At 31.4% G+C, this 14,464-nt stretch overlaps 1 protein-coding gene across 5 annotated transcripts; it reads right to left on the reverse strand.

Annotated features, from left to right (window-relative positions):
- Positions 1-564: 564 nt before the first annotated feature.
- On the reverse strand, positions 565-11,978 carry LOC133824288 (uncharacterized). 5 transcript variants are annotated; one of them, XM_062257164.1, is made up of 16 exons: positions 11,791-11,977; positions 11,192-11,304; positions 7,767-7,837; positions 6,708-6,809; positions 6,505-6,615; positions 6,083-6,315; positions 5,707-5,966; positions 5,120-5,273; positions 4,649-4,758; positions 4,477-4,564; positions 3,605-3,940; positions 3,460-3,534; positions 2,609-3,219; positions 2,283-2,391; positions 1,995-2,174; positions 565-1,073 (listed from the first exon to the last, which is right to left on the reverse strand). In XM_062257164.1, the coding sequence occupies exons 6-16, from the start codon at positions 6,248-6,250 to the stop codon at positions 897-899; spliced, it is 2,268 nt and encodes a 755-aa protein (XP_062113148.1). In that variant the 5' UTR covers positions 6,251-6,315; positions 6,505-6,615; positions 6,708-6,809; positions 7,767-7,837; positions 11,192-11,304; positions 11,791-11,977; the 3' UTR covers positions 565-896. The 5 variants fall into 5 exon arrangements, with proteins under 5 accessions (XP_062113148.1, XP_062113149.1, XP_062113150.1 ...); XM_062257165.1 differs by lacking the exon at positions 6,505-6,615 and having other exon boundaries at positions 11,791-11,978; XM_062257166.1 differs by lacking the exons at positions 11,192-11,304; positions 11,791-11,977 and adding an exon at positions 10,260-10,391.
- Positions 11,979-14,464: the final 2,486 nt, after the last annotated feature.

Here is a 14,464-nt window from a genome sequence, read left to right on the forward strand (position 1 = left end):
AAGGTGAATGAGAATCATTTACGTAATAATTTTTATTCACATTTTTACTAAAATAAAGAATGAAAGAACTTGAATAAGAGAGAAAAAATGAGAATAATTTTCCTAGAAAGAAAAAATGAGTGGAAAAAAAGTAGGTCCTACACAAAAATTTCTCTCCAATTTCGGGAAATCATAGTGCATAATTTGAATGTCCATCAATCATTACTCTTACTAATATACCATTTACTCCTGATCAAAAGGGTATAATTGTAATTGTAAAATAACTTAACTTTCTTTTCTTCCTCCGTACTAAACAACTTGATAAAAACCCACTTTCCTTTCCATCTTAAAATTTTTCTTTCCCTTTTATTTATTTTTTCCATCCTAATTTCTTTACTTCCTACCGAAGATAGTTTAAGGGTGATAAAAAATTAAAAGACAATTTTTTCCTTAAAAGATATATTTCAAAAAATAAGTACTTTATATATATATTTTTAGAATAATTTAATTATTTTAAGCATTCCAATTACATTTCTTAATTATTCAAACAACATAACAAGAGATTCCGAATCCCTTTTCCAATAATTTAGTAAACAACAAATAATGACTGATTATTTCATATTTTACTCATTCATTTCTCCAACCATAGGTGTATATGGAGTACATGAATTAAAGATTGCCCGATAGTTATACTCTAATGTCGGAATTGAGTGCAAAACGATGTACTAAAAATAACTAAAATAACTTATTAGGCTTTAAGAAAAAATAGAAACCCAAAACCTGACCATGAAATTCTGTCACTTTTCACATTACCCGGTTTGCAGATCTGTTGTATCTAGAACATGAGCTAGAACCGGACGTGTGGTTCTTTACTAGTTATTTAGACTTGTTCGGTTTTACCAAAACACATACGCATTTCAGGCAGCGACTGTAGAGTTCATCTCCTTGAGAATCCGGTAGTATGTACTGTGATCTGATGTGGTTCTAAAGCCTGGTATAAAATCTGAGAAGAATCTTAGAACTGCAGCTACATTTTGCGAGTCGTTCGAAGCTAATGCTGTCTCAAGAAAAAGAGAGGGACGCACTGTATCGACCTGTACAATTCATTCATTTTATTAAGTCTACCAAACTAACATCTAATGAAAACATTTAACTGAAATGTAAGAAAGAAAGCAATGCTTTCTATTAAAAAGAGAATGAAATAAAGAAAATGATTTTGAGGATTGACCAAGAAAGAGCACTCCCAAGATGATCTAAAATACCTACATCTCTTAAAAAAAATCATAGAATACAACTCCATCAGAAGCTCTATTTTAGTTATTTCTTACCTCTATCTACAGTAACTTCTCCACATATAGAGAGTACTATTCAAGTTTCAATTTTTTTTTTAATTCTAAAATATGAAATGATAAGTAAATATTTTTAATGAAAATATTTGAAATGAATAAAAAATATAATATTTAAATGATATAAAGAAAGTATAGGGAAGTTGATATATGATATAATGTAAAATAAAAAAAATAGTGTTTTGGTAGTATATTTTTAAGAATAGAGTAGAGAATATCCAAAAGACTATCATGACAGCTTTCCTTTACTAACCCCATGTTTGGAACTGGGATTTTTTTTAAGGAAAAAAAATGAATTCTAAAAAGATTTCATTTTTTCTTGTTTTTATTCAAACAAAAAATGTAGAAACTTTTAAAGAAATAAAAATAATACTTAAATATAATATAATTTTATAAAATTTAGAACAGTTATAAATATATTCAAAAAGTGAAAATATTCACAAAAGTATCTTATAAAATTTTAGGAAATTATTTTTCCCTATTTTTTCTTTACTTTCTCTCGCAAATATTTTCCCTAGTAAAATACAGGATCATTTCAGTTAAATTTAGATGACTTCACAACAATGTTGGAGGTCAGAACTCAATTTTGTAAAAGGTTGAATTTAGATGGACAAATTGAATTAAGAACAGGAAATAGTTTCTCCAGTATTTGGATAAAGTAGAAATTACCTTATGCTTCCTAGCATACCGTAATGCTTCGAGGTAATATCCATCTTGAACTAGCGACAGTACATAGTCATGATGCAAAGCAAGCTGCCTTAGCATGCCCAAACCTAACTTCCTCGTCTGGGGATTTTGACGACCAGACTCTAGTAGTTGCATTGCAACCTCTTTAGAAGGTTCAAGAATCTGTTACGATAAAGATCTATGTTGTTAACTTCAGCTCAGCATAAGAAGCATATAGAGAGCTCAAATTACTACAAAAGCATATAGTACAGAAGAAAAATAATTGGTGACCTTGTTTACAACAAACAAACTAAGCTCTGCATATCGCTCGCCGCGTGCTAACAGTTGTATCATCAAAACATACAGATTGGGATGAACTTTCACCTTTTCCAAAATAGCACTACAAAAGCAACAAAACATTCGCGAAACAATAAAGGAAAAGAATGTGGCTTGTAACATGAAAGAAAACTAGGAACATTCCATAAACATTAATAAGTGAGAAGAAACATCTATATGAATCATGTGATATAGATTCACGTCACATTATGTAACGATTTAGCTAATATTTTCTTGCAAACCCTGACTCAATACTTGTATCTAGATTTGAAACTTCTAACCTGTGAAGAAACTCAACAATGATGGCAATCAAGTAAGACGGATCTCCCACCATCTCTTCCTCAACAGGCGCAAACACAAATCTATATATCTCATCAGGTGAAATTGCAGGCGAAGTAATTTGAGATTCTTGATGGTCATCAGTATTGGCAATCAATGAGTTGTTAGCAAATCCAACAGCCGATGGCATGACTGCAACAGAAGAAGTTTCACCACCCATCAACCTTCTTTTGTCCACTTTACTATCAATGGTCTGAAGACCGTTTGAATTAGTCCTTGCTGATTCAGAGTTCACACTATCATCAGAATCTGAATTTGAGAAAGCTGCAGACCTATTAGATGGTTCGTTGTCTCCTGCTGTAGAATCATGTTTGACAGATTTTCCAAGGGCATCTACTCTACTGATCGACTCATCTACATTGGGTCTAGGGCTAGTAACATGAGGCACACCAGAAGCAGATGTCTTCTCAGATTTTGTTGTCTTAACACAGCACCCTGTCTTAATTGAGTGGGAGTAAGAGGTTACCAAAACATTTATTGCTTTGGCAACCATAGAGACGGGTCTGTGTTCTAAAATGGCCGTGCAAGCTATTGACAAGCATAACTGTTTTCCCTGTAAGAGATGTGAAATTACGGCCAACCAGTTGCACAAACATTAGTTGTTGCAATTTCAATGATTATCAGTCAACAAGCCAATAATTAGTGTAATTAGCTAGGAGCTGGCTTCCTTTGTAAAAGTTATGCCACAAAAGCTTAGAAACAAATTAGTCAATTTTATGTAGTCAGCAAGCTTCCACTAAACAACCAAGTAATAATAAGCATACAGCACATTTAGAATAAAGAAATAGTCTACCTTACTAGCATCTAATTTCCGTCTCTGCAAGAATTCTATTACTGCTGGCACATCTGAGCTACTGGCAGAAATTGCCTGGAAAAGAAAGGAGACATCAAGTACTGGTACTGGAAGAAGTTATGTAGATCATACGAAAGAAACTTGCCTCCAAATCAATATGAATCTTCCACAGAAACTGATTTGCAACATCACAAATGAGATCGGGAACAAGAAAGGTCCAGTCATCTCCATAGATAACTACTTCATGACCATTTATAGCACTATCCTCAGAACTTTCATTATCTTCTCTATGTGATCGCAGGGAATAACTATTAGACCTGTGGAGACCCCTCAATAACAGGGGTAGTGGGGCTGATATGGGTGCTCGAGAATCTGTAAATACATCATACAATATAACAACCTTTGCATCAATTTGATGAACAAGCAGCACATTATCAACCGCACTCACAGCGACCCTGCTTGAATAAATTGGCAAAGAACCCTGCAAAGCATAAACAAACATTATTTGTAGAATAAAGTCCACACTATGACTATATTAAATTTCTCACTAAGATCTAAGAATCACATGTAACCGAATATAAATGCATTGAACTGACATGCTAAATAAAAAGAGAGTTAAGGTCATCCTAGCAACACTAATTCAAACAAAAAAAAACATCAATGACAAACAATAGAAAAATATTTCTAGAAGAAGAATAAATAAATCTTCGTTCACTTTCTTCTTACTTGGACATTTAAGGGGCAAAATACATTTAAAAAAAAATATATAAGACAATTATTGGGAATTAAACCCTACACTACTAACACATTCGCCCACCTAACCACTTAAATAAATGATATCACAAAAGAAGTATAAACTGAATAATGCACATAATTATTTGGCAAAACTTTGTATTAAAAAAAATTATAAGATACAAAAACATTCATAAATTAGTATAATTGTATGCTATAAAAACTTCTAATACTTTTACTAATAAATTTCCTCTCCACTCGCACACCCAAAAAAAAAAAAAAAACCTGTTGCACAACAGCATCACGATAAAACCTATAGGAGTGGAGAAGCATTGCAACCCTATCAACTTGAAGACAGTATATTCTTCCATACCTGCAAGAATGAAAAAGTTGAGTAAGCCTTGACATTGGCAGGCATCCTAAATTTAGTAACACAAACTAAACAATGTAAACCTACACAGTGACGATGAATATATCTTCAGCAGCAAGAACTGGCTTGTTGTTAGCATCAGACTTAGCCATTACCATCTCAAACTTTGGCAAGCGAATAATCCCTGCAGATGAAAGCTTAAGAGAAAAAATAAAAGCTGCATCAGATGAATAAAAAAAACAAAAAGTTCAATCATCTGTTAAAAGATAACAATGTAAATAATTCAGTGTTTTTAAAATAAAACAATAAAAGTCCAAAATATAATAATAAAGGTGAAGATCAAGGAGAATGGGATTTGTTATATTGACATATGCTATCTAATTTAAGTTATATGCCGCCATCAAATTTGTGTACACTATTGTTCACAGCAACACATAATAACAATACTTCGGAAATGATTCCTGACATTATTCTGATACATTAATGCTCCTTACAGAAACAGCCTAGACTACAGCAAGATCAAAAGAAAAAAATGGCAGTAATACACAAATGGCATACCTGAAATCCATTGAAGGTCTTGCACTGCATTCCAGAAGCAAGAAGAAGCAAGCGACTTTCATGAGTATAAACATACCAACTCACATTCAGTTTCCTTGTTTCCACCAACTGGAGTGATTTTGACTCAGAATTATAAGTAAGCAAGTCCAGCCCACTGTTATTAAGCTCATTAGCAAAAGATAAATAGTGAAATATTTTTGGTACAATAAAGTCAAACACAATCATCCCATAGGCATGGATTACTTTTCCATTTAAAATCAAACCTTTTCGCAGCAGTTTAAAACAGATGACCATATGACTTATGTGCATTAAAATACATCTCACTTATCAATAGAAGCAAACCACTCAAAAATTTCCTTTTGGAACATTGTATGCAACCCTTGCCAAACTCTAGAAATTCACGAAACATAAAACTGCATGGTCCAACTCCAACAGTAAGTTATTACCTAAAGAAACTTGCTACTATTTTTTTTCACTCTTCCGTTGAAGACATTTATATACGGATTTAGTTAGAAAAGCACACAGATTCCGAGTGATAAAATTCAGACATCTAGTTTTATGAAGATCACGAGTATTTGTTCTCTTACCTTGTCTTTACAAGTACAATATCACACAATGGGCAATCTGTCCAAAAGAATCCCAAAATACTCTCAGACTCTGGCCGGCACCTCTGACTAAAAGTTTCTTTACTTTCTCTATGCCAAAACTGTATCTCACGAGAAGACCGTAGGATTGCTATAAATTTTCCATCTAATGAATACCGGATAGATAAAATGGGCCCTTCACTAATTGAATCACATGCTGGAGAAACACTAGGAACAAAGGGAACAGTTTTCCATGAGAAAACCTACATGTACAAAAGAAATAAGGAAACAGAATTAGTTTTGATAAAATCAAGAAACTTAGAAACTAAAATACATAATGATTATTAAAAGAAAATGTTCTCCAAAATATCATATCTACCTGATCTGATGTCGGTGATATAAGAAGTTTACTTCCATCATCATAGAATAAGCCCTTTGCTCCTGAAATGCTGCTTCTTAGGGGTGGATATTGTATATAAACATGTGACAAAGCACCAGATCCATTTAAACCAACATTGGAATGAGAACTCGATGCTTTCCCAGACATCTCTTGAAGTTAACCTTTTAATTTGAGAAGTTGAGGAGTATAGCAACACTACTTATTTACATACACTGTAAAAGTACAGTTAGAAGAAATCAGATGATGTGAGTTTGCTTTTAAATATCATATATAAATTTATACATATACATATACATCCACACACACACATATTTATAGACAGGGAGGTAAAGTAAAATTCTTTCACAAAAAAATACATATATGTATTTTGATGAATCATGCCCCCCGTTTGAATATAAGACCTTTTAATTTTGCTCTTCTAACTACTGCAACTAGATACTTGAAATGACACTTGCTGCATTTACACTCTCCACACAGCAATGAATTAGTGCACTTCAAGCCTTTCCCCGCAGCTACTCAGAAAGAAAAAGAATTTGAATGAATGTTGGGAATTAAGATGTTAGAAGGTACAAAATATCTCTTCTCAATTATGAAAATACAGTACCACATTCTGCATGCAACTCTTCAAAGCAAGAAATTCTTTCAAACACATATCCCGTTCAACCTCTGGAACTTTTGCTGCAACACAACTCCCATATTCTTTTGCCTAAAGAAAAAAACTCTGCTGATTCAATGCTAGCAAATAATTGGTACAACAAAATCTCTAAGCGCATTTGACACTATCTTAAACAAAATGAGTACATGATTTTTACATAACAAGAAAACCCATATCCGGATCTTGAGCTGCTTTTGGGTAGACATCCAATTCCAAGTATCAATAGTTAAACAAAACTTTTCCCAAATATTTAGCATTTAAAGACTGAAGTAACTAGGTACTCACTACACCAACTTCTTTTTCTATATAAGAAGTGATACTATTATATTATTATTATATATTAAAATTAATATTACAGAAAGGAATTGTGATGATCAATACAAACACCATCACAAACTCAACTAGAATTGAAGTATCTAAAATCTGAAAACATGGCAATGAAAAACTTCAAACAGATATAAGTTGCATCAAGACCTCCCAATCTCTCAAAAAATCATAAAAATAAAAAGTTTTAAATTCTTTCATGCTTTTAAGCCAAACTGCACCCTAAAATTTTATCTTTTATCGCACATATGATCTAAGAAGTTCCCCGTGTCTTGAAAATTTCTATTATTACTTTACAGCCAAATCACCACCATAACTACTAACACACTGCACTTCCAAATTATGTTTCTCTTCTTGTTATTCATCATGACGAAATCTTGAGCCATAAATGCATAACAACATGTAGAAGGAACCCAAATTATATATAACGACTTTTGTTGTACCAAAATTGTGCGCATGATGTTAACAGCTATAACAAATCATTCAAAATAATGTCATAACAATTAGTGTACACTTTTCAAACAGACATTAGGGTCTGTGGCATTAATGCATGTATTGTAGCCAAACAACTAGGCTACAATACAACCTAGAATAACAAATTGAATATCACATTACAACTAATTAAGATAAAAAAAATAAGATATTGGTTTAATCATTAGTTTAATAGACAATTAACAAACAAACCTGAGCTCCACAGTTAACCAAAATGCGCTTAAGTGTCGAAGTAGTTTTCCTTTCCTTCATGTCCACTATACCTGAAACAATTGTTCAAAATCCACTGCATTTAACCCTCAAAGCAATAGATTCTTTTACACCCTTACAGTAGTACGAATCAAATCATACCTATTAATTTGAACTTAAAAATAATACACAGCAAAAATTATATTAAAATAAAATACATATGCATAACATAATCAAGCAGGAGAATCAATAACAACATGAAAAATTCTCTTAATTTATTGACTCCAATTCACCATTTTATGAATTCAAGATCCGGAAATGCTCCCAAAAATGATAACCACCATAGAAATTATGGAAAATTAAATTGTCAACAATGAGGACACGAATAACAAAAAAAAAAGATCAATTCAACGTAAACGAACAAAGAAAGTGAGAGAAAACGACTTTGAAAAAATTTATACATTCACCCTTGGATGCTGCAGAGCTCGGGGGATAAATGAAGATTAATTTACGCGAATAGAGTGGAAACAAACCACCCAACCTAACAGTAGAGCTGTAAATAAGGGCAGCACAGCCTGGCACGTATTTGTAGAAGCACAAGAAAATATGGACCATGTCGTGCCAGCGTGCTGGCCAATGTAAAAATTCAAGTCATGTCGTGCCGGTCCATATTTTGATAGGTCAGGCCTAGCACGACCCATAGGCACGATATTTTCGTGCCATTCCGAGCTCTAAACGGGCCAGCCCGTTTTTTTTACAGGCCCAAATATGTGCCTAGTTGAAATTAAACTTCTTAATGGACTTTTGAAAAACAGATTTTAATTTTTAACCCACATATCATTGTACTTGAAAAAATTCATTTTCACAATTCTTTTTAATTAGAAGATAAGTTGTGGACATTTTGGCTTTCTTAATTTACACTTAGGCTGAGTTTGGAAAGCCCTTTGTAATTGGAATTCAGTGTAATTCGGAATAATTACTCGATTTGACGTGTTTGTTTGACCATGTAATTACACGATAACCATGTAATTGGTGTAATTACTAAATACTATCAATTTTAAATAGTATTTATTACATAATATTATTTTTCTATGTAATTACTAACAGTTTGCCAAACATAACAACAGGAATTAACAAGTAATTATCATTTAACATCCAAACACACATTGTAATTACTACCCTAGTTATTACACAATTACTTCCAAACACACCCTTAAAATTACTAAAATATATATATTTGTTAAATTTTTAATTGTGGACCTCTTTCTCACCTTTTATTTCATTTTCTTCACAGTTATTACATAGTTACTTCCAAACACACCCTTAAAATTACTAAAATATATATATTTGTTAAATTTTTAATTGTGGACCTCTTTCTCACCTTTTATTTCATTTTCTTCACTTCTAATAAAAGCATTATCACTTTCTTTTGGTTCCTAAAGTTTAAATTTGGATAAAAATGATAGAAACTTTAAAACCATTAATAAACTAACTAATAATACAGCAACAAATACCAAAACAAACCAAGCATTTTCCCTTTCCCACTTGTAAAAAACAAAACACAAACCAAGTCAATATCACACTACAACAAAATCAAATGACTACTTTAAATCCCACGTTAACAATATCAATATCACACATTAACATCATAGAACACATGACAGAACCAAATCACCAAATCAAATGACTACTTTAAATCCCTATTTTTCATGTGCTTATTGTGCTTAAATTTAATCCCCTTCATTCTAATATTTACTCTCACGAATCTTCTCCCTAGTTCCACAGATTAAAAAAACAGTTCGAGTACTTTCAATTCATAATTCATTAAGATAATTACCTTTTCGTCTTTAAATTTTCTTCCAAGCTGGCCTTAACCAATTTTGTACTGGTACTTTATAAGCCAATGTTCTAGCCCCCTCCCTCTCTCCCTCACAAAAAATATCTTTCAAACTTATAATGAGCCTATGTAACAGAATTTCTCCTTCCAATTTTTTTTTCTGTCAAACTTAACAGATGTCAAAGTTATTTTATTGATTTCCGTTTAGTTGGTGTAATATGGTTCTGTTTGCTTATTAATTCTCAAGTTCTATTTTTTTTAATAATAAAAAAACTAATAAAATCAATTACTTGGGAGACAAAAAATAATGGTCTGCTAAAATATAAGTGACCACATAACAGTAAATAATTAATAAAAAAATTAAAAGTTTAATTAGTGGAATTTTCAAAGAAAACACAATTGTACCAAACAAAATAAAATATCTAATAAAAACAAACAAATGGACTTGGTGGAAGGCTGGAGATCAATGTTCATTTTTTAAATGGTGAAAGAGCATTGTTGATTGTTGGTGATGTCGTGAGTGAAAGCTTGAAAGAAAACCCAATAGCAATTAGTGGAATGATGGAGGGTGGAAGAGCCAAGTTTATTTTTTAAATGATGGAAGAGCAATGTTGATGGGTGTCATTTATTTATTTTGATATTTGTAGAATCAAACTCACATTACATATATTTTGCCATTTCAGGTGAGTATTGGTTGGAATTCTATCTCAGCTGGAGAGAGACAAGAAGATGAGGACTGGGCACAACATGAAAGACCAAGTGATGACTCCTTACAGAATTTTTCCTTTCTTCTGCAGCATACATCTTCATTAATCTTATGTAATAAGTGAATATTCTCTTTTAACAGAACAAAGGAAATATACACCAAAAAAAAGCTGAAAAGGTAGTGTCATTAGTAAGTATATATAAATCACATAATAATATTCCAGAACTAAAAATAACACAAAAGGTAAAAATGTCAGTTTAGATTTAGATATGGTATATATCTATATTTTAGATAGTAAAGTCCATATTACTATATTAGTACACCACTAAGCATATATATAAATATATATCTAACTCTATCACTCTATATTTCAGATCAGATCAATCTGAGAGTGTTAGAGAAGTCATCAGTCGGAGAGACGTTGAGCTGAAAGAGAGAGGGGTAAGAATGAAAACTATAGCAAAAAAAAAAAGAGTGATTAATTTCTAAATTTAGAAAAATAAATCTTTTGATGCCATAATCCTTATGCTTCTACTTCATTCGTTGTCTGTTTTGTACTCTCATTTGTGTCTTTTATTTAAGTAGAGTTTATTTTTTCCCTTAAAATGTCTTATGATTTTTGCTCTCTAACATGATCTGACAATAAAAATCCTAAATGGGAGAGCATGCAATCAATTTGGACCATAAATATACAAATAGCCAAACATGTGTATCAATATTTTTGCAATTCCAAACAAACTAAGAAGCAAAAGCATATAAATAAAATAATCAAGTTCAAACATATCGATTTCTTAATCAATCATTCTGCAATTTCAAACATATCCACTGTTTTCATCGATAATTCTTTGAGTTTTATGGCATAAGTTATAGAAAATAGATACTTACACGAGTGGGGACAGTTGAAGGGTTGGTTAGCTAGCTGTCTCAGGAGGACCGAAATGGGTGGCCGACGATATAGAGCGGCGAGGGGGTCTCCGTGAATCACCAAGAACCACCGCCTGTCAAAGAGAAAAGAGGAAATATAATGTAAACGATGGCTTACCCATTTTTTTATGATTTGAGTTAAACTTTGAGAGGTCGGTGGAGATAGGGAGATGGGAGATGGGAAAGGGTAGCTGAAAAGTTAAAACCCTTATCCCGAGCTCCAGATAACTTATTCTCGTATCTGAATGTATACACTCACAAATATATACATATAAATTTACATTAACATGACAACTAAAATTAAAAAATCTCATGCCCTTCAACACATCCAACAAAGGTAAAAAGACCTAAATAATCTTATAGCTATTAAAAATCTCAAATCAGTAACAGAGGTTAGAAAATTAAAACTCGTCTGATAATCAATATTCTTAAGAAAAATATCTAAAATCAGAAAATCAAAGGAAATAAAAGTTCCAGATTTGATTGATGCTCAACGATAAAACAAACTAAAACATCAAATTAAGAATTTGTTTTTAAAACAGAAAAAGCAATGCACTTACCGGCGACCGAGATCGATGCAGTAATGCAAGCCACCGACGATGAGTGAAAGAATGAGACTGAGAGTTGGAGCGGCGAAGGAGAGAGATAGCAGAGGGAAATTGGGGAAATTAGTTTCGTGCCTACCTAACAGTCGTCTCTTCCAGACTTCCAGTTGCTCTCTCTCTCTGCGTTTTTTTTTTAATTATTCGGTCACGGCTCACATCTTATTTTTACACGTGGAGCTTTGTAAACTGCCACGTCATGTTACTCCTGCCTTGGGAATATCTGTTTAAAATATAATTAAAGAAAGGGAAATTTACAAAAATACACTAAAAGTTAAAAAAAATCTGAAAAATACAGTATATTACAAAATATACGGAATTTTTGGATAAAAACATGGAATGGCAAAATTGTAAATACAGAGTGACAAAATCATAAATAAAAGCTGTAAAATACAATTTCTTGTGATCAACGTTTACAAACTAGTAAATATATGTTACGAACTTATAAATATCTGTTACGTGTTTGTAAATAATATTTACAAAATCAGTTATAGAATTGTAGATTTTTTTTTTGTAGATAAAACTTACAAACAAATTCGTAACTAAATTTTTTATTTTTGTAACAGTAATTTACAAATCTAGTTTTACAACTAAGAAAGATATTTTTGTAACTAATATTTACGAAAATATTTTATAGTTAAGAAATCATAAACAAAATATACATAAAATTATTATACTTTTTCATATTGTTACAATATTGTACCAAAAAATTACATGAACCATCATATTTATGCTATACAACTTAAAAAATATAAATTTAAGATATTCATTATTTATAAAACACTTTATTGAATATAGTGGTGAAATACAATATTTTTCTTTAAACAAGTTTTACATTTTTGTAACAACAATTTACAAAACTAATTTCACAACTAAAGAATTTATTTTTGTAACTCACATTTACATAAATATTTATAAATTTATTTAACATGATTATTACAAAGATTTACAAAACTAATTTTTTAACTTTAAATATATTTTTGTAACAAAACTTGAAACTTGGATTAGATTATGATTTTGGTTTAACATGGAGTGTTGAGACTTGACTAGCTATGATTTAAAAAATATATATAATATTTTTATAAAGAATAATAATATTGTGATTATCTTTAACTATATATTGTAACATATAGTTTAATTTTAATTAACAGTATTTTGTAATTTGTATAAATATTTATTTATTTTTTGAGTAATTGTATAAATATTAATAAATATATTTATTTTAAATAAAATAAATTACTCTATTTTATTTTATTTTATTGAAGGTAATAATTATTATATTATTTGATATGCCTAATTCTTATTTAAAATTAAAATAACAAAGTAAAACAAAGGGTTAATATATATATATACGGGTGGTATGTAATGAATGCCGTATTTTTGTAATTTGTTAACTGTACTGTATAAAACGAATTTTTTTTTAGATTACGGTGGAAGATGTAATTAACTCTTAAAGAAATATAGATCATTGGTGAACATTTGGCCCACTAAATCCATAATCCCTCCGACCCGCACTCAAAAAAATCCATTTTTTTTTCTTTGAAAAATCTGCATTTTCGAACCGGATTACACCCAAACCCATGTATAGTCGGGTCAGGGTCGAGTTTTGAAAGTATACATACTCAGATTCGATTCGGGTGTATCCTAAATCTGAATCTAAATCCTTAAAAAAAAACACTCAGTTTCAAAATCTGAAACCCTAAACCTAACCATCATTAACCTTTTTTGTTTTTATTTTTTCATTTAGGCATTCTCTCTCTCTCGCACTCGGCGACCTCACCTCACCACCACCTTCTTGATCTGCTCTCCGCCTACCAGCCCAACCCCACCATGATCTGCTCTCCGCCAGCCCAGCAACAATGGCCTCTCCTTGCCTTTCACTCAGCAGCCTCACCTCAGCACCTCCCCAATCTACTCTCTGTCAGCCCACCGACGACGATGCTTGATGGTGCTTCTTCTCTGAGACATTGAGCCAACAACGGCAGTGACGCTTCCTTGTCAAGACATGGCAGCGCCATCTGTGCTTCAAGCCTTCAAATGAATGGCGAGTGGTAAAAAATGATTTTTTTTTTTTTTAGAAAAAACTAGCACAAACCCACCTAGCCCAAACCCAAAATTTAGGGCCATTACACTCGAATCCGCACAAACCCGATTCGACAAAACCCAAAACACGAAAGCAAAAAATGACCAAAATCCGAAAAAAAAACTTTTAGACGGGTTTGGTACAAGTTTTACACGTCCAAAACCGGTCAAACTCGAATCCGAAAACCCACAAATCTGCACGATGTGCAGCCCTAAATTATATAATATGTATAGTTTTTTTTTTACAAATGTCTACAAAAACAAATATTGGAGTTTTTGTCTTTTTTTTCTTTCTAAAATTCTAAAATCTTATGTGTATGGATTTTATTTTTTTATATCACTTTTTCTCTTCTATTTTCTATACAAAAAGTGTGTATTTAATGATTTTTCTTAATTTTAACAGTTTTATTTTTTTGTTAACTTTAAGAAAATATTACAAACATTTAATGGAATATACCTTTAAAATTAATTAAAAAATCTAGTAGATTAAATATTTAGTAATTATATTAATATAAATTCAAATATTATAAAATATCATTATTATAATAAA

Source organism: Humulus lupulus, chromosome 3, assembly GCF_963169125.1.
Source record: "Humulus lupulus chromosome 3, drHumLupu1.1, whole genome shotgun sequence".
NCBI lineage: Eukaryota > Viridiplantae > Streptophyta > Magnoliopsida > Rosales > Cannabaceae > Humulus > Humulus lupulus.

Bases quoted from the DNA above. Each gene is read 5' to 3' on its own strand.
- LOC133824288 (XM_062257165.1), bottom strand. From the start codon at position 6,250: ATGTCTGGGAAAGCATCGAGTTCTCATTCCAATGTTGGTTTAAATGGA. The intron at 3,535-3,604 runs GCAAGTTTCTTT...TTTCTTTTCCAG, and splicing joins AGATTCATATTGATTTGGAG to GCAATTTCTGCCAGTAGCTC. The intron at 2,392-2,608 runs GTTAGAAGTTTC...TTGCTTTTGTAG, and splicing joins ATTGTTGAGTTTCTTCACAG to TGCTATTTTGGAAAAGGTGA.